The sequence below is a fragment of the Chelonoidis abingdonii genome, chromosome 2, assembly GCF_003597395.2.
Source record: "Chelonoidis abingdonii isolate Lonesome George chromosome 2, CheloAbing_2.0, whole genome shotgun sequence".
NCBI classification, from domain to species: Eukaryota; Metazoa; Chordata; order Testudines; family Testudinidae; genus Chelonoidis; species Chelonoidis abingdonii.
In genome coordinates, this window is record NC_133770.1 from 36,559,470 (window position 1) to 36,582,921 (window position 23,452).

Here is a 23,452-nt window from a genome sequence, read left to right on the forward strand (position 1 = left end):
TGGTTGCATCACTTTCCCTAGCCCTGCCCCTCTGCTGGGAGGTTGTTCGGAAGGGGACCAAGCAGGGCTGTTCTGCTGGCCCTATGCCATCTAGAGATTCCCCCTACATCTGGGTAACTCCTGAGAAGCTAGTTATACCTGCATTCTGACAGCTTAAAGCAGAAGTAACATAAGCCCAAATCAGAGCCAAAACACCTGCATCTTCACTCCCTTGCATACTGGGCTAGGTCCTCAGATGTATCAGAGCTCCTCATGCTTTGCCAGGACCAAAAGGGAGTAATCTGGAGTGGATCTTTTGCACCCATTTGAATTTCACCCTAAAAGTAGAAAATTCTTTAGTGGAGCTTTAGTATTTGTAGTGATGGGCATCATCATTTTCCTGGAAAGAGGTGTATTCTGTAAATCCTGCTAGTGAACAGCCTATGGAGACTGGTTCATTCCAGGAACATTGCACGGATTGCCTCATGCCTTTTTGTAAAACTGGACCAAAGTTTTTTTACAGCCTATTTAAAAAACCTGCTGCAATAAGATTACTTTGGCCTTCTCGACACAGATGTATTTTTTAAAAAACTGCGTATTTTGCATTTTTTAAATTAAATTGAACATATTTTAAAACCTTTTACATTGGCACAACCACATCAGCCAGTTCTCCTGCAGCCCCTTACCTTCTGTTATTAGTAGAAATAATTTTCTGCAAAGTATAAAAATGTTATCTTTGGAGCTGCTAAGCTGTCAAAATGAACAATGCCAGTCTATTTGTAGATAAAGGCAGACGTGTTCCTGTTTGGCATACAAAATGCAATTCTAGATTCATGCGTACAGCTGTAAAATGACACATTAAACAAGTGATGTTGAAGAAAATGTGTACAATTATCATTTAAATCATCATAGTAATTATATAAATCTAAATGTCATCTGATTTAAAGACAAGCAAAGGGTCGGCAATCATTGCCATCCACTGATTAATGCCTCTGTTGGGGACAGAACAGCAAGGGAGCCACTCAGTGTGAAAACTGCACTAAATAAAAATAAAATCATTGCTTCAAAATGAGTAGGAAAGAAGATGGCAAGGCTTCTTTCCGTATCATAAACAGTATATCACTTAGTGATAGACCATATAAGTCTGGCCTAGTTAGCCATACTATAGATAGCTTAGTTTATTGGCTCCAAATTTTTTTTCTAGAGCTGCCCATGATTTTTATGAGGAAAAATTCTGAATTCAGTTTTAGGGATTGTTTCTAGATAACTGATGCTTGTGTGCAGTATTTTTGTTCTGTGAACATGAAGGTCACTACACACCAGAATGGTACACAATAATTCAACAAAAGAAGCAGGTGAAATAGGAGTACATTTCTTACTAATCTACAGTGCATTTTTACATACAGTACATTCAGAAAGAGAGTGCAAACCAATTGATAATGTTTTGTATACAGTAAGTATTAAATGGAAGCCCATATTTCCCATATGTATTCTGCATGCCCATTTCAGATAATATGCAGCTATAGTAAATTAACACTTATTGGGATGTACAGGGCTATTGTTAAGATACATATCTTACTGAAGCTAGTTCTGCTATGCCTAGATTCAAACTATTTGACTTTCAAGCTTTGTAATTACTCCAGTATTTTCTCTTATTTTAATATATTGCACGCTCCTGTTTATGCCCATCTGATACAGGAGCTTTGCTTGGTGTACAGGACAGGATTTCCAGCCTGCATAAAAACATTCCCCAAGCAAATCTGAAACCCCTCCTCCTCCCCCTCCCTGCTCTTCTCTTCATCACTATTCAAATGTAGCACAAATCATCCTTTAATAAACGTTCTAAGAACTGATGAGGGTTAATTGTCCTTCATGATTGGAGCAGTATTGCACGGGGTGGAGCCCAGCTGGGCTGTGGAACTCCAGATGGGCTTCACACCAAAACCATATCAGGGTCAGGAGAATTAATAGAATTTCATATATAATGGGTGAATAGAACTCCTGACTCCCTGGTCCCAGCTTTAGCCCAGTCAAGCTTCCTTTACGCTTATAAAACCACTCTTTGACAGTTCATTGTCTGGCAGAAGCTATCTTTGTTAGCTTTATTGTGATAAGTAGAATCACTTAAGTAGGAACTGCTAGTTAGTAGAAACTGCTAGCGTCAACTACACAGAACATGCAAGTTTAGCATATACAATTGAACCTGTGAGTTACGAACACCACAGTTACGAACTGACCAGTCAACCACACACCGCATTTCAAACCAGAAATATGCAGTCAGACAGCAGCAGAAAGAAAGAAAGAAAAAGCAAATACAGTACTGTGTTAAATGTAAACTACTAAAAATAAAGGGAAATTTTTAAAAAAAAGATTTGACAAGGGTAAGGAAACTATTTCAGTGCTTGTTTCATTTAAATTGAGATGGTTAAAAGAAGCATTTTTCTTCTGCATAGTAAAATTTCAAAGCTGTATTAAGTCAATCTTTAGTTGTAAACTTTTGATAGAACTATCATAGCGTTTTGTTCAGAGTTATGAACATTTCAGAGTTATGACTACAAAAGTAATTTTCCTTCTTTGGTATTCACCCCTTCTTGTCAACTGTTGAGAATAGGCCACTTCCACCTTTACTGAATTGGCCTTATTAGCACTGACCCCCCACTTGGTAAGGCAACTCCCACCGTTTCATGTGCCGTAATATTTATACTGCTCACTGGGTTTTTCACTCCATACATCTGATGAAGTGGGTTTTAGCCCACGAAAGCTTATGCTCAAATAAATTTGTTAGTCTCTAAGGTGCCACAAGGACTCCTTGTTGCTTTTTCTCCATTCCCAAGGTGTTTGTAAATCTGAGGTTGTATAGTACAAACAAATACTGCCAAACTTGGACCTATTGCAAGTGGTTGCAATGCCAGTCAAGTTGCCCTCTTGCTCCAGGTATTAATTTCACCCAGGATGTGTGCTTAGGGAGAGAGGTTTGAGCATTGGCCTGCTAAACCCAGGGTTGGGAGCTCAGTCCTTGAGGGGGCCACTTAGGGGTCTGGGGCAAAAACAGTACTTGGTTCTGCTACTGAAGGCAGAGGGATGGACTACATGACCTTTCAGGGTCCCTTCCAGTTCTAGGAGATAGGATATCGCCATTGACTAATTAATTAATTATATAAAATAAACAAAATTGTACATAAAGGTAATTTCAATTACTGTAGCATTAGGGAAAGAAGTAACACAGGTACCTACAATGCAAAACATGTTTTGTGCAATATATTGTTCTGGTAATCAATAAAATCTTGGGGAGTCAGCTGACACACATCACAACGTGTTTATGGCATCTCTGAGACAAAGAGCCTCCTCTCAGAGAAACACTTCTCAATATGCTGCATTACTGTCTTCAATCAAAGGAGGTACTTGTTTTACAATCCGCAGATATACTTTTTAGTTCCCAGGAGTTTGCTCTCTCCACTCAGTGATCTCCACACCATATTAGTTTAATCTTTCGTAAAATATTTTTTGTTAAAAAAACCCACAACCAAGTGGCAAAGATTCCAAGACTACAAGCATGAGTGGCAGGTATCAAAAGCCAGGGGAGGCTAAGCCTCCCCTAACCCAGGCCAGGGCCTGCCCAGGTTCCACTGAGACCTTGCTTTCCTCTCCCTCTCCCCTGAAGCTGGCAGGGCCACAGTTCCAGCTGGTGGCTTGGAACTCAGGCCTACCAGTGGCTTGGCCCAGGGGTTGGGCTAGTGGCTGGGGCTGACTGGTGGCCTGGTGCTCGGGCCGGCTGGGCTTGGGCTCCTCTGGTAGTGTGTGTGTGAGCCTTCAGGCTCCTCTGGCCATGGTGGGGAGAAGTAGCAGGGTCGGTGGGTTAGGCTCCTCGAAGGAGGGTTTCACCTGCAACCCATGGCTAAAAGTTCATAATGATGGGCGGGACCTGGTGTGAAATGGACCAGGAATGCACCAGCAATTGGAGAGGGTTGAGTAGCAGCAGCTGAGCAGCTCTATACCGTACTAGGATTCTCATAGGTAGGGAGAATCCTACACTGGCTGGAGTCACCAGCTTTAGGACAGTTTTGTGACCCATAACAAAGCTACCTTAATGGGCTAGAGAACTGAGCCCTAAATTCATAGCTTTGATCAAAGTGTTGTGTGGTTGTGGGTGGTTAGCACGTATAGATGGGTAACTTGTAAAGCAATTTTCAAACTTCTTTTATTGGGAAGTAGTCACTGTCTTCCAATCCTGTTGATTGGGAGATTGAGGATGGAGGGGTGGTATAGCTTGTTTAGAAACTCTCTAGGAGAAAGTGGCAGGAGATTGGTTTGCTGGGGTTTCTCTTTAAAGGAGTAGATTATTAACTGACATTAGTCAGCTGACTAGGAGTTTATAGGCTAGAATGATCATTTGGTCTGACATGGTAGAAAATGGTTTCATGTTTGATTAGGCTTAAGGGGCTGTCAGGAGAGCAACTGTGGCTGCCCTCTGCTTTACAGGTTAATATTCTTATACTGTTCTTAGTAAGCTTGTGCCCATTTTCCCAATTTTGCCCTTGAACTACATCCACTTTAAATAGTAACTCCTCTCCACACGCTGCACTCACCTTGCCTATTTGCTGACCTTAGCAATTTAATCAAAATCCAAGCACTGGAAATCAAACTTCTTTTAGAATCTGACCGTTCTTCTGGAGAATTTGCATGAGCCCTCTTTGAAAGGGCACAGCTTGACTATTAAGTATGAGCTTCTGTATGTTTATGACTATGAGCTTACAGAGCGTTTATACCATTTTTGCTGTGTCTTGAATGTTCGAAAGGTATGTCTGGCACCTTTCCAAAGGCAGTTAATTGTGCCTTAGTCAAACGCACAAGCAAATAAACAAAAAAAGCTTTTATACTTTACGTAAAAATAAAATAAAATTATGTTTTGTTTAGGGATCAGAGCTCTCAGATGTATTATTCCTCAAACAACCACATTTGGTGCAAAAAAGCATCAAATGCTGGTATGTTAGAGGTGCCTACATTTGTCTGGAAGGTAGATGGAGGAAATGAAGCCTTGTTTTGTTAAAAACCACGGTACATTTTTTTGTGGGAAACAGATTTAATTTTATTTAGTAAAGGGCAAAATCATGGTCCTGATAAAATTAAATGGGACTTTTGCCTTTGACTTCAATAGCACCAGGATCTGACTCAAAAAAATGTGTGACATTCTTTGCTCCATGTTCAGAAGGAGGTGATGTAATACTTTCCACCCATTATGCCATAGAAAAAACATGGCATTTAAAGGGAAAGTAGAGGCACAGATAAGGGTTGCATTATGAGGTTGTATGGACAGAAACACAGGCCGGGCACGGGAAGTTTTTCAAAGGAACAAAGGGGAGTTAAGTGCCAAACTCCTATTGACTTTCAATGGGAATTGGGTGCCTAACTCTCCCTTGATAGTCTCCTTCTGGACCTGTATCAGGTGTTAAGTATTGTAATTTTATTGGTTTCAGTGGAGCTACTCCAGATTTACACGAGTGTAATTGGATAGAATTTGGCCCATTTTGTAATTAGCAGAAAGAGATTGGCATATATTTCCACCTGGGTTCACTTGAGTTTTTATCACTTTTAAATAAGAAGATCCTTTTCTAATTGGCAAAACAGGTCTTGTATTTCCCTCTCCCTGTCTCTCTTATCTATGTTCTGTAGGGAAATGTTTAAGAAGCATTTGCTATTTTCCAAAGAATGAGCCTTTAATACTATATTATTTAAGGAATTAGCCTCATACTGTCAAAAAATCAGTAAAATGTAATAAAGAATTCAGCATAAACCTGCTAATGATTAACATGTCTAAAATGAAAGTCCTGCCAAAATCCTGGAATGGAGTTTTCCATCTGATGTTTGCTCTCTCTTGCAGAAGTCAGTTGCAGAAGCATGCTGCCATGAAGAACTGGGGATTAACAAGGAGTAGCCTTTACACTTTCAAGGCCTGACTCTAATATACACTGAGGTCCCTTTATTTCACTCTGGCAGTGTGAAAGGCCCTTAAAATAGGGGTAAAGTACATGCACATGTACTTTAAGGCCCCTTTCACATTGCCAGAGGTATGTAAAGGGGCCTAGGTGTATATGAGACTCACCTTCACAATATTATAGTGACAACAACGTAGTATGTTTTGATCACTGAAGGGCAAATTCTAAGCCTGGGCTATGGTCTGGCCATTTGATACACCCGGATTAGAGGAAACCTTCCCACCAGGCTGGGGAACTACTGAGCAAAGCCAACCCTAACCCAGAAGACAAGAGTAGTCTCTACAGCTTCATATGCACCTCTCCATGTTGGGCAGGTCCTGGTGATCTGCATAGCAATCACACCCTTGACCTTCACCCTGGCCCATCTATTGTCTACTCCCATCTGTCTCACATGGGCTAGTATTCAGGGAGCCCTCTGAGGACCAGAGATTCATGGTGTGCTGAGGGTATGTAACCACTGTGCCTCCCCCAAAGGCTGCCTCCTGTTGCACAGCAGAACTGCACCAGTTATCATGCAGCTGTAACTGATATGGGATTCAATTAATAAATAATTAAAGGGGAGGAATATAATTAATGCCAGTCCACATGGTTTTATGGAAAATAGGGCTTGTCAGACAAATCTGATTTTATTCTTTGATGAGGCAACAAGTTTGGTACAGGTAACTTTGTAGATGTAATAGACTTTCCGGAGGCTTTTGACTTAGTACCACATGACATTATGATTACAAATTAGCACTATACAATCTCAACAGAGCACCTGATCAATGGATTAGGAACTGGCTAGCTGACTGCTCACAAATCTCAATGAAGAATCATCATTGAATGGGAGAGTCCACAGGGATCGATTCTAGGCCTGACGATATTCAACATTTTTATCAATGATTCTGGAAATAAATATAAACTAACTGCTGATAAAATCTACAGATGAAACAAAGACGGTGGAGTGGTACATAACAATGAGGACAAGGAATTCATGCTGAGTGAGCTAGATCACCTTGCAGCTGAGCTCATTCCGCCAATATACATTAACATAATCAAATGTAAGGTCGTACATCTAGGAACAAGGAAGGGAGGTCATACTTACAGAATGGGGGACTGTCTCCTGGAAAGCTGTGACTCTTGCAAAAGAGCTAAAGGTCATAATGGACAACATGAGCTCCCACTGTGAAGCTGTGACAAAAAGGGCTAATGCAAAGGTTCTCAAACTGGAGGTCAGGACCCCTTGGGGGTCGCAAGGTTATTACACGGGGGGGTCGCAAGCTGCCAGCCTCCACCCCAAACCCCGCCTTGCCTCCAGCATTTATTATGGTGTTAAATATATTTTAAAGTGTTTTTAATTTATAAGGGGGGTCACACTCAGAGGCTTGATATGTGAAAGGGGTCACCAGTACAAAAGTTTGAGAACTACTGGGCTAATGTGATCCTTGGATGTATAAATAGGGGAGTAGGAACTGATTTTACCTCTGGATATGGTATTGGGGAGACCAATACTGGAATAAATCAACCAGTTCTGGTGTCCACATTTTTAAAAGGATGTTGAAAAATTGGAGAGGGAACAGAGATGACCCACAAAAATGAGTCGAGAGCTGGAGAAAATGCCCTACAGTGAGGAAGGTCAGGAGTTGACTTGACCATGGTATATAAGTACCTTAAATGGGGAGAAAATACTGGGTACTAAAGGGCTTTGTAATCTAATAGAAAAAGGCATATCAAGAGCCAATGGCTGGAAGCTGAAGCTGAAGTGAGAAGCCAGAAAAATTCTCAAATTCTCATTAGAAACAAGACACTTATTTTTAACAGTGAAGGTGAACAACCATTGGAACAAACTACCAAGGGAAGTGATGGATTCTCCATCCCCTGATGACATCACATCAAAACTGGATATCTTTCTGGAAGATGCTTTGGTCAAATACAGGTTATTAGGCTTAATGCTGGGGAAATGGGGCAAAGTTTTATGGCCTGTGTTATACAGGAGGTCCAAAGAGATGATCTAGTGGTCCCTTCGGACCTTAAAATCTATGACTATGAAACCTTGTCATGGAACCCCCTGTGGCTGCAAGACTTGCCCCTGAGGGACATTAATGTTATTGATAGACATGAAGGTTGAATATTACCTGATTGACACACATGAGGAGAAAGTCGGCCATTTGTTTGTTTATCTTTGGACAGCATCACAGGCCTCAGCTGATGCGACAAAATCATTTCATTCAACTTTTGCTGCAGTGCCAAATAGTCTTCAGACAATTTTGATATCTAAAAAAAAAATAATACAAGATAGAGATCTCCATGTTTCCAGGTAAATCATGGGTAAGAAACTGCAGATGGGACAATAAGATAAACAGAGATTGGACAAACTGCTTTTATGCAATACACTGCTTTTTTGAAAGCATGAAATAATTCCATAACAGGACTGTACCAAACACTGCACATGTAATAATAACCGATCCTGCAAACTGTTCCGTAGAGATTCACGTCTGTGTCCATGCAGAGCCCCTTTGAAGTCAATGAGAGCAGGGTTCCAACTGTGCAGAGCATGCACTAGGAACGAGTATGATAACCTTAGCAAGGTGGTTAAGCATGTGCATAACTTTAAACAGGCGAGTAAGGACTTCAGTACTCTGCTGAGTCAGGGCCTTAGTTAGCAAATGTCAGCATTTCAAAAATACACTTATCTTGACTGGGGCTTCTGGTTTTAGGTTAAAATGGACAACCCTGACAGTCCCCCCACCCCAGCACCCCCAACCCTGACAGTCTCTCCACTTGTAGCACGAATTGTAGATTTTTATAAAATATCCATTAAAATACCTGAATTTTACTGACTGAAATCCTGGTCTCACTGAAATCAACAGGAGCTTTGCCATTAAATTCCATGGGGCCAGGAGTTCATCCACAACATTTTCAGTGAAATGTATTCGTATCAAACTATGCTGCTTTGCTGAAGCTGAACCATTTTGTGGCAGTCTAGTGATTTCAATGACATTTTCAACAGGAAGCTTTCTGAGGTTCAGGGTGGGCTCTGCTCACTTTTGATCAGAGAGAGTGACCTGAATAAAAAAAACCCTACCCCTTTTGATCCAAAACTGGATGTTTTGATACAGTTCGTTTCATGAAAATGTCCAAAAGGGTTTGTTTTTCCCCCAGTGCAGAACAAAACCAAATTCCAAAATCTTGGAAGTTGTCATGAAATGGAATTGTCATGCTCTGGCCAGCTCTAGTGTACACCATTGGAAAGTATTTGTAGAAGGAACTGGTGAACCCTAAGAATCCCTTGCATTCTGTGGGAGCTCATCTGTGCAAGAACAGGGCTTGGAAGGGTGAACATTTTTTATATAATTTAAGGAAAACAAATTTTAAACAGATTTACCCCCTCCCCCCCCACACAATTCAACTACTAAGAGAGAATTTGATTTGCCTAAAAACCCTGCCAAGCTTCAGAATAAATTAATATCAAAATTTGTATAAACCCAATTCTTCAATTCCTGACCACTGATTTAAATGCACAGAATGAAGTGATTTAAAATGTTACTTACTGACTGGCCTGAATAGAATGCCCCTTATTACAGTTAATTTCGGTGTTTTGTATGTTATGAAGTAGTATGAGTCAGAGCATCCATTTTCAATGAGCTATCATCTAATGCATTGCTCTTAGCACATTTCCTACAGTTATCAAGAAATATTTAGCTTAATAAGCTTCTTACCTGTCTTGAAAAGGCTGCCAAATCACAAGCCTCTTTTGCTGAGCCATCCTTTAGATTCTCATGGCCCTCGGCCTGAGTAACAGACCTTTCTCTATCTTTTGTTGCCTTGGAATCATTATTTTGAATATGTGCTACTTCAGTTGGCTCTCCACTAGCTCTCTCTTGACTTTTAGAAGGTAATTTCCCTTCTTTTCTGAGTTGCCCCCTTCTTCTGTAACCTCGATAATTACTCTGAATTACCACTGCTGCCTTGTCTTTGTCTTCTGAACCTTGTTTTTCTGGCTCAGCTTGCTTCTGTGAGCCTCTTACTGAGTCTTTCCTTCTATTTCCTTTATTTTCACCAGGTATTATCCCTTCCTGTGTCAGATGTTTTCTCTCCAAGTGACTGTCATACTTATTCTGAACAAGAGACAGCTGGTTTTGCTCATCTATGCTGATTGTTTCCTGATGAGTCAGATCTCGGAGGCCTCGTTCTGTCATTTTTTTAGATGACTGCTTCAAAGAGGCCTGTGTTTTGCCTTCCTTTGGATGCTGCCCTGGAGGGTTTTGTTTCATAGAAGCACTCTCTCTTCTTGGAGACATTTTCCTTTTTTCCTCTAGGTTCTGTCTCTCTGGGTGTCCTCGGTAGCTGCTCTGACTGAAAACAGCTGCCTTACCTTTTCTGTTTGTTTCAGCCTCAGCTTCCTGCGCTACATTTTGAGCTGACTTTGCTTCTGGTTTCAAGTTTTCCACTGGAGAAGACACTTGATCTGCTAGTTTTCTGTGTTGCTCCTTTATTTTTTTACGCTCTCTGGAGCCTCTGTAGTTATTCTGGACAATAACAGCAGCTTCCTCTTCAGCTGGAGAAGGAGAGTTTGTCATCACAGCTGGGTTTTCTTTGTTGTCTTGAGGTTGCTCATCTTCTTCTTTTTCAATAAAGGAGACTGCATTTTTAGTTTGTTCCTTCTTCAGAAGTGTTTCCCTGTATGAGACATATTGCATTTGGGAAATATTATAGCAGACAGATTACCACCTTACAATTTCCTGCAGCAATGTTTGTGTACTAAACAGCAATTTGATCAATCAAAAATGAAAATAAAACAGCAAGAGCATCTAGAACAGATTAGGAATGGGGAATGAATATACATATTCGTGAACATGAATGATATTCTAAGTCTGGAAGAATATCCTTGTCAAATGGCCCAAGAGCAATGAGGGTGGCAATCTAGATGATAAAAGAGCAGGCGATAAAGGGTACAGAAAAAATCTGTGATGGAGCAGGGAATTGAACTTCGGTCTTCTGAGTCCCAGGACAGCACACTAACCACATCCTCCTACTTCTTTACCCAGCACTGTTTTTACTGGTTGTGAGTGGTCTCCCAAATAGTTTCCTTCTCGTATGGGTAAGACTACCAAACCTTTCTAGTGCTACCTCCCACTAGGCTCACTCATAATCAGTGTAACTCAGCTAAGTAGGCATTCACACCCTGAAAGCAAAGCCTAAAAATGTAAAAAAGAAGTAGGCTTCTCAGGGGGGCATTTCAGAGGATGAATGCCTACTTGGCTGAGTTACACTGAGCAGGCCCAGAACAGCTTGTGAAAATACTGGCCATTCAACATAGCGTGCCTGGAAAGAGTCCTAAACTACTTTCATGAACACAGTCTGTTTTATTGTTGGGTACCCATCTCAACAGATGGATAAGAAAAAGTTTCCATGTTTCAAATTGTCAATTTCTTTCCCTTTTTACTTTTATTTGATTCAGACAAGAGGTGCATACAATGTATAGAAATATCTCAAGAAGAGCTATTCCAAACACAGACCAGGACCTATCAGTAGTATCAGTTTATATTAAAATCACAGGTCGGCAAAATATTGCCAATTAATTCTTTTTTTACCCCATATTTGCCTCTTCTTTCCTGAGGTCACAAAACTTAAGAAAAATGTTTACTGCCATCTTTTAAAATAAACAAACAAACTATACTCCTGAGGGAATTCTGTGTCACTGTGCATGCGCAGAATTCATATCCCCCACAGATTTCTTTGCTTCCCCACAGAAAAATGATTTCTGATGGGGAAGCAAAGGGAAGCCGCAAAAGCAGTGACGTGCTCCTCCCTTGCAGCTCAGGCAGGTTGGTTTGGGTGCCTGGAGCAGCCAATAGAAACATAGATCACCACTGAGAGGGGGATGGGCAATCATGCGTGTAAGAGAGAGAGACACTCTGTCCTGCTCGCTCGCTATTGTGGAACACTCTGCGTGGAGGGCCAAGGCTTCAGGGTGTTTCTGAGGAAGTAGGAGTGGGACAGGCTCTATCTCCTCAAGCAGAGCATAATGTATACTCTTGGGGGAATTCTGTGCCACTGTGCAGTGCAGAATTTTGCAGAAATTAACGTGTGTGCAGAATTTCTTTTCCCCCACAGAAATGGGCTGCAGTACTACTAGCTGCCACTAGGAGCCACACATAGAAGACACTGCTGGAGGGAGGGAGAGGGAGCTAGAGAGATCTTGGTAGCTGCAGTTCCCAGCATGCCCTGAGGGAAAGAGAGGACAGCACTTAGGAAACTCCATGCAAGCCTGGTACTGAGCATCAGGCTGTTTCTCACTTTGGATCCTTGGGCTCTGGTGGGGAGTGAGTGCGGCTATCTGGGCTGGGGCAGGGAGGGGCTGCAGTTGGGCTCTGGTGGGGAGGGGTTTCGGATGTATTGGCTTGGGGGGCATGGCTGGGCTCTGTAGGGGAGGAGTTGTCTGGTCTCCCAGCTGGGCTCTGGGGTCAGGGCAGAGAAACAGGAACTGGGCTATCATAGAGGTTTCTTTCACTCTCTACTCCTGGGGGAATTTTTGTGTGTGTCTGTATTGTTACAGACATACTTGCTGACAGGTATTTTGAAATAAATTACCAAAATAGTTGAAGCTGGCATGATTACGTAGTGTTATTTTGACAAATAAAATCTGCAGAATTTTAAAATATTGTGTACAGAATTTTTTAATTTTTTGGTGCAGAATTCCCCCAGGAATAAAACTATTTGTGCTACACAGAAGCATCCAATTCTGCTTCATTTCCAGAGAATATTGCTGATTCTGACAATATGTTTACTGAAGCAGGAGACATTTAAGTGATACAACAGAAGGAAAAGATCACTACCTTTTCTTTTTGAAGCTTTTCCTCTCCCTATATCCCCTGTAGTGAGATTGAATTGTTGTCGCTGCTTTGTTCGATGCATCTGTTATTTTTTTCCTTTTCTTTCTGATTAAGTATCCTCTTGCAACTGATACAAATTACAGTACAAAAACCATTTTAGACAACTCCCAAGCTGTATTTCAAACTTTTAACAGAGTTAAATAACAACAATATGGAGTTAAATTTCAAAAAGCTGCAGAAGACAGGAACCTGGTAGTAGAGGCAAGGTGGGGAAAAGCTGTGTTTTCAAGTGAGATTTTAAATGTGATGGCAAGTCAGTGAAGTGGAGGGATACAGGAAGTTTATTGAGATGACAGAAGCTACAGAGGAGAATGGTCTCACACCTGCAGTGGTGACATTATGTGAAGGATCATAGAAGGAGGCAATGGTAGAAGAACTAGGGAGTGGGATAGGGAATGGAAGAAGCCAAATTCAGAATTGATATGTAAAGTGGTGTAAATTAGACTCCCCAGCACTGATGTGTAAGTGCATGTAATGGGTTCTAAGATGGGGTGAATTACATAGCAAGGAACCAAATTTCAGATAGGGGTGGACTGTCTGTCTTATTTACACCCCCTGTTAGCTGACTTTCTTGCTGCATTCCTCTCTCTGTGAGCTACATCAAGTTGCACTCCAGCAGATGCACTGGGGGCCAGACTCAGAAGTGCTGTGTAATGGAGACAAATTATAGGTTGAAAAGTGGATGTGAGTCTAAGGGGGTACAACATAGTCTAGAAAGGAACATAAAGGGATTTAACATGCACTTTTAGGGAGCCCCAAAGACAATGGAAATTACATGAACTTAAATTCTTTCTAGAATTTCTTAGGCTTTGTCCACACTAGCACTTTTGTCGGTAAAACTTTTGTTGGTCTGGGTGCAAACCCCCCCCCCCCCCCGAGCAAGATAAGTTTCACCAACAAAAGCGCCAGTGTGGAGAGTGCTATGTCAGTGGGAGACGCTCTATCACAGACATAGCTACCACTGGTTGTTGGGGGTGATTTAATTATGCCAGTGGGAGAGCTCTCTCCCGTCGGCACAGAGCGGCTACACAGGAGACCTTACAGCAGTGCAGCTGTAGGGATACAACTGTACTGCTGTAAGGTCTGTAGTGTAGACATAGCCTTAGACTTTCTGGGCCTGATTCTCCTCTCGCTTACATAGGTGCAAATCAGGAGTAACTCCACTGAAGTCAGAGGAGTTATACCATTGTAAATGTAAGTATGGACAGCATCTGATCTGTTTCAAGTTACTTAGCTTCACCTGTGAAGTTAGCCCAGATCGTTGAGGTAGGATAAAGCATGTCCAAAGATGGTTTTCAAAACAAGGATGGCAATTTTGAACTGGATTTTGAAACAAATAAGGAGCAGAGTCACTAAAAGTGTGAGAGAATGGGCATCATATAATTTTGCTTCTTTTATGCTGAAGGAAGTTGAGCTGAAGCCACACGTCAGGAAGAGAGAGTGGATGCAAAGGAGAATTAAAGATATCATAAGATACAGTGCAGTGGTTAATCAACATGAACAAGCTGTTGCCACACTGTGGCGTTTGAGATTCCCTCTGCTGAGGAGGTAATCAGGGCATCTCAGTTATCATCATGTTGGTAAATATTGACTTTCAGTGGTGACCTCTTTGGATTTGATTCTGCTCTCAGACCAGTTTTACACTGGTAAAATTCCACTGACTGCAACTGAGTTACTCCTGAATATACACCACAAGAGATCAGTGTCAGGTTATATACATACAAGTGATGGTTATCAAAATGACCAAGAGGGACAGAGTAGATGGAAAAAAGCAAAGGATCAAGAACTGAATCTTGGGAGATGTCACAGCAGAGATGTCTTGGCACAGAGGAAGAGAAGAACATTTTGATAGGTAGGAACAGAGCCATGACAGAAGACAACCAGAGACATATGCATAGCTATAGATAAAGACTCTTCTCTAAAGTAAAGGTTATCTAATATGCAACAAACATATAGAAAAATGTAAACAACATATACAAGAGCATACAGACAAATATTGTATATATACATTAAATGCAAGCAGATATATAGTGTGCACAGAGGTGAAAGTGAGCTGGTATGGCATATGGGTAAGAAGTGGCTGCCAGTATGGGCCCATATGCAGCCTCCCCAGGCCCTGGCAATTTAAAAGGGCCCAGGGCTCCTGGCCGCCGCTACTGCATACCAGAATCCCAGGACTTTTAAATCACCGACGGAACCCTGGGAGATGCAGGCTGGGCAGCGCGGAAGGGCTGGCTGGGGAAGGCTGACCCTCCAGCCTGGCCCCTTCCGCCTGAGGCCCCAGTCCTTCTGGGGGCCTGGAGCTGGGACCCCATAACGGCAAGTTGTCATAAACAGATAGCTAAGGGTTAATGTTTCTTTTACCTGTAAAGGGTTAACAAAGGGAACCAAACACCTGACCAGAAGACCAATCAGGAAACAAGATTTTAAAAAGCTCAGGTGGAGGGAATTTTGGGTGTTGTCTTTTGTCTGTAATCGTGCCTCTCGGCTCTGAGAGAGGAGCCTCTTTACCTTCAGGTTTTTCTAATCTTCTGTTCCAAGTTGTAAGTCACAAGAGTAGAAAGACAATAGGCTTAATATTGTTTTTGTATACATGTGTGTAGTTTGCTTGAATGTTTTAAATTGTATTTCTTTTTGGATAAGGCTGGTTATTCATTTTTTTCCTTTAAGCATAATCCTGTATATTGTCACCTTGATACAGAAGAACCATTTTTATGTCTTTTTCTTTCTTTTTATATAAAGTTTTCTTTTTAAACTTGTTGGAACTTTTTTATAGTGGGGCTCAGGAGATTGAGTCTGCAGCTCACCAGGGATTGGTGGGAGAATTGAAAAGGTGACTTCCAGGGTCATCCGGAAGGGGAAAGCGTGGGAGGAAGTAACGAGGAGACAAGGGGAGGGGGTTGTTTCCCTTTGTGTGAGACTCGGGCAATCTGAGTCTTGGGGTCCCAGGGAGGGTTTTGGGGAGACCAGAGTGAGCCAGGCACTGGAATTCCTGGCTGGTGGCAGCGCTATCAGATCTAAGCTGGTAATTAAGCTTGGAGGTTTCAGGCTAGCATCTCATTTTCTGAACTCTAAGGTTCAGATCTGAGTAGGAAAGCTATGACATAAGTCTTTTATGTTACTTTCACCCCTGAGTGTGCATACATATATACAGTATTTAAAAGCAGAGATATGTGCATCAGATAGTCGGTGCAATCTGATGTAGCTCCACTGCAGTCAATGTAGCTTTATAGCAGCTGAGGATCTGGCCCACTACATTGTGTATAAGCAGATAGATAAAATCAGTGTATTAAAAGTCTAGAAAGCTAACAGTCCTTACCTGCTTGAAGTCTGGTAATAAATGTTTCCATTTTGTATTTATTTTTTCCTTTTTCATATTCTTTACGAGCAACAAAGCCTCTGTAAACTAAAATGAGGTGGGAAAATTTAAGCTCATCCATTACGTGATATAGAAGAATATGAAAATAAAGAATTCTTCAAGGAATTATGGCATCAGAATTAAAGTATTCAAACATTATATCTTTCCAGGATGTTTCCACAAAGAAACACCCTTTTGAATCGTCAGTCAGGTTTCCAAATTTATGACAAGGAAGTACAAACTGTATAAAATATGTAAAATCTGCGTCCTCCAGGTCATATTGTAATTATGGAATCAATTAGTATATAAAAAATGTAGATGTTAGAACTTCCAAGAGGATGATGCTCAAAGTTATGCTAAAAGGAGGCTGTTCAATTAGCGATTTCTCAATCAATAGCTTAATTAGTTTTATTATCCAAGGTGGTTAATACATTAATTTTTCACTGGTATATTATGTGACATTGTCAGAGTACGCTGGAATTTTAGGAATAAAAATATTATTTATGTATTCACATTCCTTTGTTGTTAAAAATTGCCTTTTAAAAGTAACACCGATAGACAACTATAGTGAAGAGATTATTATCATAACCTGATTAACTGATTTCTTTTCATAAAAATACATAAAACATCAAACATAGAATGCTTTATCAAATGCAACAGGTTTAAAGGAACAAAATGTAAGAAGCCATATTTCATCCATATGCACATTTATTCTAAAATGCTGTTGAGCTATTACCTGACTGTATTTTAATAGCACTTTCTTCCCTTTTCTCCTTTAATTTTTTGTATCTCTTTGAACCCAGCCACCCTCTGACATAGGCCTGAATCAAAACAATCCTGTCAACCGTCTCCTTTCTCATTAAATTCAACTGCTCCACATGATAGTATTTAAGGAACACCTTAAAGAGAGTAAACAAACAATGATACACGCATTAATTAATATGGCCTAGACAGTCCTCTCACAGTGATTCATACATGTACATTAGTTTATTTAGCATCAACAGGAATTCTGTGTGACCATCAGAGGAAGAACAAAGCCTTTAGTTCCATTGTTTAAATGATCATTTTTGAAGGTGACAAAGCTGAAATAATTCTGTAATTTGAGTTGGAAACACAAGTGGCCAAAACACTTTTATTATTATTTGTATTTTCATTGGAAGATACTTTAACCTCCTCAGTGTTTTCCTCTGATGCGTATTTCACAAAACTAACTCCAGTCTGCTAATGCTTTTGTCCAGTACCTTAAACCCATTCCATTTATTTATTTTTAAATTTGCTTTCAGGGAAGCCCACGCCATAGAAAAACAACCCCAAAAGCAAGACTGGCGCAAGTGATACAAACATCAGTCCTGATTCTGTCTCACATTGGAGTAAATCAGGAGTAACTCCACTGAAGTTAATGGATTTGTACTGGTGTGAAACCAGTTGCTGTAGGTAGGAGGAGAATCAGTCCCATTTTATCTATTTTTTCAGGACTTTTCTGTCCTCTCCTCTCTACTCCTTTTGTCATAGTCTTTGTCTGTCAGCTCCTGTTTCAGTTACATTTGTGTAAATCTGGGGTAACTCCATTTAAGTACATAGTGAGATATAAATTCCCATACCTCTAGTTATTCTCCTTTCCCCATCCCCATTTTCTCCTTTGGTCCCACCTCACAACATGAGAGAGGATGGGCGGGGCGGTGCATCCATGGATCCTTGTCCCAGCCTTCTTTAGAAAAACCTGCCCCAGCAATACCCCTCTGCCTTTGAAGAAAATCTTTCTTCTCCTCTCTGGAAGTCCATATCTGGTTCATTAGACAGGCATGAACAAGACAAGGTGTGACTATGGAGAAAGGTGCCTCAGACAGGTATCTGCACCTCAGACAGCTTCAGTTCTATGTCTCCCCCTCTCTTTGAAACTTCTGTCCCTCCCCCCACCCCGTTACCTTCAAAGAAGGGGAGACTTGAGCCTGAAGTTATTTGAGGTGTGGAGACACCAGTTTTTCTCCTATGGCACCTTCTCTGTCTAGCAAACCTCCTGTAGTTTGCCAGCAGGGAGGCCCTTTCTGACAAATCAGGCTAGAAAGGCTCAGATGGGAGGGAGTCTGATAAATTCTACTGGTGCCACGAGGCAATAATGAGGGAGCAGATATTAATCTCCACCCTAATCAGAGGCTACTCAAGACAATCTGCCACCCTACACAAATCTTCAGGGTGCTGCCCCCCTCCTCATAGGCCTAGGGCAGCAGATTTGGCCTGGCTGCCTCTCTGTCATGATAGAGGGGCAGCCAAGCCAAATTTGAATGAGTGGCAGGTAATCCAGCATAAAGAGTTGCAAAACCACTCAAATTTGCTCCAGACACCCCTCCGTCATGATGGAAAGGTGACCGGCCAAATCTGTCGCCATAGGCAGCTGCCTAGTTCATAGGTGCGCGAAGTAGATGTGCCAGCGTGCTGCAGCACTCCCACGTTTTACGCAGGACTGCTCGCAATGTACCCTGCTGCCCAGCCACGGGCTCTATGCATAAAACCTGGGGGTGTTTCCCGCGCCTATGACCTGCTCCTGGCCCTCCGCCCACACTCTGCTCCCCAACCTCTCATCTCACCTGGGGCTCGGGTCCTGGCCGCCGGCACCCCCACTACTAAATATGTTTCAGTGCCATTGACCTAGTTTGATTATAGCTAGGGTGGCCTCTGTCCATAACCAAATCTTCCCTCACTCTCTACATCTGAGATCATCTGCTGCCATCTCCTCTCCCGGCACTGAGGGACCAGGATTTCAGCCTAATTTTCAATGAGGGGTGTCCAATGAAATAATTTTTTTACCCATGCGAATCAGAAGTAATTCCAGTAGAGTAACTGAGAGCAGAATTTGCTTAATATCTTTACAAACACATAGTGAAATGTATGCAAAGTATCTGAAATATTACTTTGGTTTTTCCGAGAACCCAGTTGTCAAGGCGGGCTTTTTCTAAGATAGCAGCACAAGTTTCAGGGCTGACTGGAGGATCATCATTTGTTTTGTAACAGATGAGGTAATATCTAAAAGACAACAATATGATTATTATAGTAATATGGAATGACTGAAATATGCAGATTCACACCATTCATCTAAATGAAACCTAATTTAAAATGTTTTTGTATGAAGCAAGACATAATGTACTAAAAAGAAGAACATGCCAAAAATCACCATGTATTTATATACAGCAACTAGAAACACAGTTAAAGGTGCATAAGAGAGATCTTGTACATCCTGGAGGGATTTTTTAGTTCTATTAACATCACTACAGGACTCTCAGAAAACATGCTGTCTAATGACAGTCTTTGCCAAATCGTTGCCTTTACTACTTCTTTGCACATTGTGGATAACCCTTTTGTGACATTCTGTACCTTGGGGGAGCACCCAGTAACCCCCATATTCCTCATTTATATAAAATTGTGATCCTGCATATAAAGCAGACCTTGTGAGGTATCAGGGGAAAGGTTATGATCTGCTGAAGTTATTAAATTGTAAGAATTGTGTTGTATGATTTTCATTAAAATATGCTGTGGGTTTTGAAGGTGCCCAGATACTAGCTCTACAGAGACAATGACAAGGGAGGTAACCAACACCTGGGTGGTTGCTGTTGAACAGACATCACCAGCTATTTTTCAGCAAGGGAGCTACAATGCAATGACTCAATTGCATGAGGCTACACCAGGGGAATTGCTCAACCTTGCCTAGAGACTCAGCAATGCCCACCAAACATGTATGGACTTGTGTTCTACAGGCACATGGACTAAGGGTATAAACAGAACACAGTGGCCACATGCATGGCCTTTTCTCCTCCCTCACCTATGCTGCAAGCAACACGGACACTGAGAAGACTTAGGACTCTAACAGAGGAGACTGCCCTAGGTTTCAAGGGTGAAATCTGTGTACTATGAACTGCAGTATACAGTGGGGGAGAAAAACAGCTTAATCTAGATGTTGCCCAGTCTAATAGGGTTGAGAGTTTAGACTACGTGCTTATATTTTATTTTATTTTATTTTGGTAACTAACTCTGACTTTTTGCCTAGAACTTATAATCACTTAAAATATATCTTTTGTAGTCAGTAAATTTGTTTTACTGTTTATCTTTACTAGTGAGTTTGCCTGAAGTGTGTGATAAATCTGCTCAGGTTTTCAAAGGCTAGTGTATATCCACTTCCCATTGATGAAGTGGTGAACCAATGAATAAATCTGCATGGCTCATCTTGAGCAGTGCAAGACGGCATCTTCCTGAGGTACAGGGCTGGGAGCTGGGGGGATTCGGCTGGTGCATCTCTTTGTGATTCTTGAGTGGCTCTGGGAGCATTCACGCAATCTAGTTGGTGTGGGGCTCCACATACGGTTGTTCTGAGTGATAACAATGCCTGGAGGGGTTTGCTGCTGGTCACCAGCAAGGCACTGTGAGAGACAACCCAGGCTGGAGACAGTTAAAGGGGCACAGCAGCCCCACAGTCCCAGGCTACACCCCGGGGATCCTGTCACACCCTTACATAAGTAACAAAAACATGTCAATCATTTTTTACAGTTGTTTTCTGTTTAAATGTATTCTTTAAAGTATTGAATTTTAATATCTCATACCCATGCCTTTGCCACCCCTAGCCTGGGGCCACGAAACTTCAGCTGGTGCAGAAGGTGGCTGCCTACTAACTCCTTGCTGAGAGCATATTGCATGTGTGTTGCAGAATGTACTGGCTTACAGTTCTTTGCTGAATGCAGTTTAAAGTGTTGGTCTGATCTATGAAGCCCTTCGCAGTTTGGGTCCTGCATATCTTAGAGCAGTGGTTCTCAAACTTTTGTACTGGTGACCTCTTTCAAATAGCAAGTCTCTGAGTGTGACCCCCCTTATAAATTAAAAACATGTTTTATATATTTAACACCATTATAAATGCTGGATGCAAACCGGGGTTTGAGGTGGAGGCTGACAGTTTGCGACCCCCCATATAATAACCTTGCGACCCCCTGAGGGGTCCCGACCCCTAGTTTGAGAACCCGTGCCTTAGAGAATGCTTCTCTCTCCTCCTGTTTTGATCAGCATTTGAGATCAGCACAAATTCTCTAAGATGACAGTTCGTGTATGCATACAACTGAAGACAGAGCATTCTTATGAGAGTGTGTAACCTTAGAATTTGCTCCTCCTTTGCTTTGACAGAGTCTCAGTTTGGCACATTGCAAAGACTATTTACCCAGGCTTTTTCTGAGGAGGTAGAAAGTAGTGTGCAGAATTGAAGGCTCTCTCTAAAATCAGTGAATAAATTCTATATCCCTCAAGAAATCTGGGTAACTAGCACTGCCTTTCTTTACCCCTTCATCACACCCCATCTTTTGTTTGTTTGAGTAGTCACCTAGATATTGCTTTAGATTTAGCTTTGCTAGTCTTTTTATTAAACTTATTCCATATATTTACTATCCTTTACATGCAAAAGCTTTAAATGCAATAAACTCTTTTTCTAGTTTTCTTAGTTCGAGAACAATTATGTGGACACTATGTGTGCCTCCTTCAAGCTTGGATGTCTTCTTTTCTTGTCATTCAGCTCCTCTGTACACACAAAGCCTGGATTGCTCAGGTGTACAGGAAGGCGATATTTTGCCCACAGTATAATAAAAAAAGGAGAGACAATATATTATCACTACTAGTTTCTGCAGCTGCTTCTTTTTACTGCTTATTGGCTTGGCTAATTTTCAGTCCACTTGACCACCTTGGGACTTTTTCCCAGGTCTATGACTGTAAGTCTCAATAAAAAACTGCCAGCTATTTAACAAAACTCCTTGTGCTTTGGGCCAGATCCTCCATGGGTGTAAATCAATTCAGCCTTGTTGAAATCAGTGGAGCAAGAGTGATTTACACTCGTGGAGGATCTGGCTCACTATACTCTCTGCTTCCCCCCTTTACACTAGCAGTAAAATCTTTAAAAGCAATAACGAAAACCCCCGACACACCTTGTTCACTTGAAACTACTTCAACAGCCTTCATCAAGCTGTGCTTTTCTGACACAGTCATGGCCCCCTCAGTGTGCTCTCCCGAAACAAACTTATCAAACCATCAGCTTGTTCTTCTTCTGTGTCTCTGTCATCGGTTGTCTACTTCTAGTGCCTACTAGTTTTAAAAACTTCTGTCAGAGTGGGTGTTATCCGCACAATTTTTTCTATTTTCCCCCTGTAAATCTAAGTTCTTATCCAGGAAGATGTCTGGCTTCTACATTTGTAAAAGAGAAATGCAAAATAACTGCTTAATCTCTTACCAGTGGAGACTTTTTTATTTAACATTCTCCTAGTTATAACAAGGGTGAGACTAGTCCCTTAACAAATGAATATTACTTATCAACTACACTTTAAAAAACAAAACCATGCATTTATGCACTTCTGCCTAAATCTTTAATGTGCAATACCCAGATCATCATGTGCCTCTCTGCAAAGCTAGAGGCTGAGTTAAGCTGGCTCTCAGTGGTTAGAGATACAGCAATGTGTTTTTGGAGGATGTCATTATTTGTTCCAAATTCTAAGATTTAATTTAAAATATTAAGTTCCTAGCCCTTATTGTTCTGGACAAATCTTTCAGACTGAGCAGAATGGTGTCTGCCTGAATCTGCAATGAGCCTGAAACAATAGGTCAGAGATGTGTGATCTTTCCCTACAAATCAAAATGATGTTACCCTCATGTCTGAAATATTCTGTCTGTCCAGTCTAGCTTGTGATCTTTGACAAAGACCTTGTCTTTATCTTCGTTTTATACAGCTCCAAGCATGCTGATGACATTCAGCAAACATCAGACAACAATCATAGAAACACGCTCATATGTACATGTAGTTACCGTTTTATGAAGTTAGCAAACAATATGCGATGTGAATAACCCTGTCTCCGAATTCTTGCTGTCTCCAGAATTCCCGTATAGCGTAGCTGTACCAGTACCTTCTCTTTGTCATACTTGTGTGCCTGCCGATCATTGTTTGGCTTGATGCAACGGACAAAATGAGGCTGGCCAACCACCATCTTGGATAATAAATCCATCAGAGAATACTTCAAGAAAATGGAGAAACATTTTCTGTTGTGATACATAAAAGCCTCCTATTGTGTAAGAACATCTGTGCATTTGAAATTTCATTTCACATAAGTGGTACTGTAGGCATAACTCCAAATCCATTTAAATTCTGCTAGTGACTTAACTGTAGACAGATCTGTAGACAGATCAAGCTGAAATTCTAGCCTCTCTGACTTCGACTATACTTGAGCCAAACATTA

General features: G+C 41.3%; 1 protein-coding gene across 1 annotated transcript in view; it reads right to left on the reverse strand.

Moving 5' to 3' along the window:
• The window catches only part of LOC116828155 (myosin-IIIa-like), a 113,756-nt gene that overhangs the window by 24,453 nt on the left and 65,851 nt on the right, over positions 1-23,452 (reverse strand). Inside the window, exons 19-25 of the mRNA XM_032786182.2 lie at positions 23,025-23,230; positions 19,115-19,226; positions 16,942-17,104; positions 16,167-16,253; positions 12,791-12,914; positions 9,671-10,631; positions 8,087-8,225 (exon numbers count right to left, since the gene is read on the reverse strand). Coding sequence (XP_032642073.2) covers positions 8,087-8,225; positions 9,671-10,631; positions 12,791-12,914; positions 16,167-16,253; positions 16,942-17,104; positions 19,115-19,226; positions 23,025-23,230 — 1,792 coding nt within the window. The remainder of the gene's footprint in view (positions 1-8,086; positions 8,226-9,670; positions 10,632-12,790; positions 12,915-16,166; positions 16,254-16,941; positions 17,105-19,114; positions 19,227-23,024; positions 23,231-23,452) is intronic.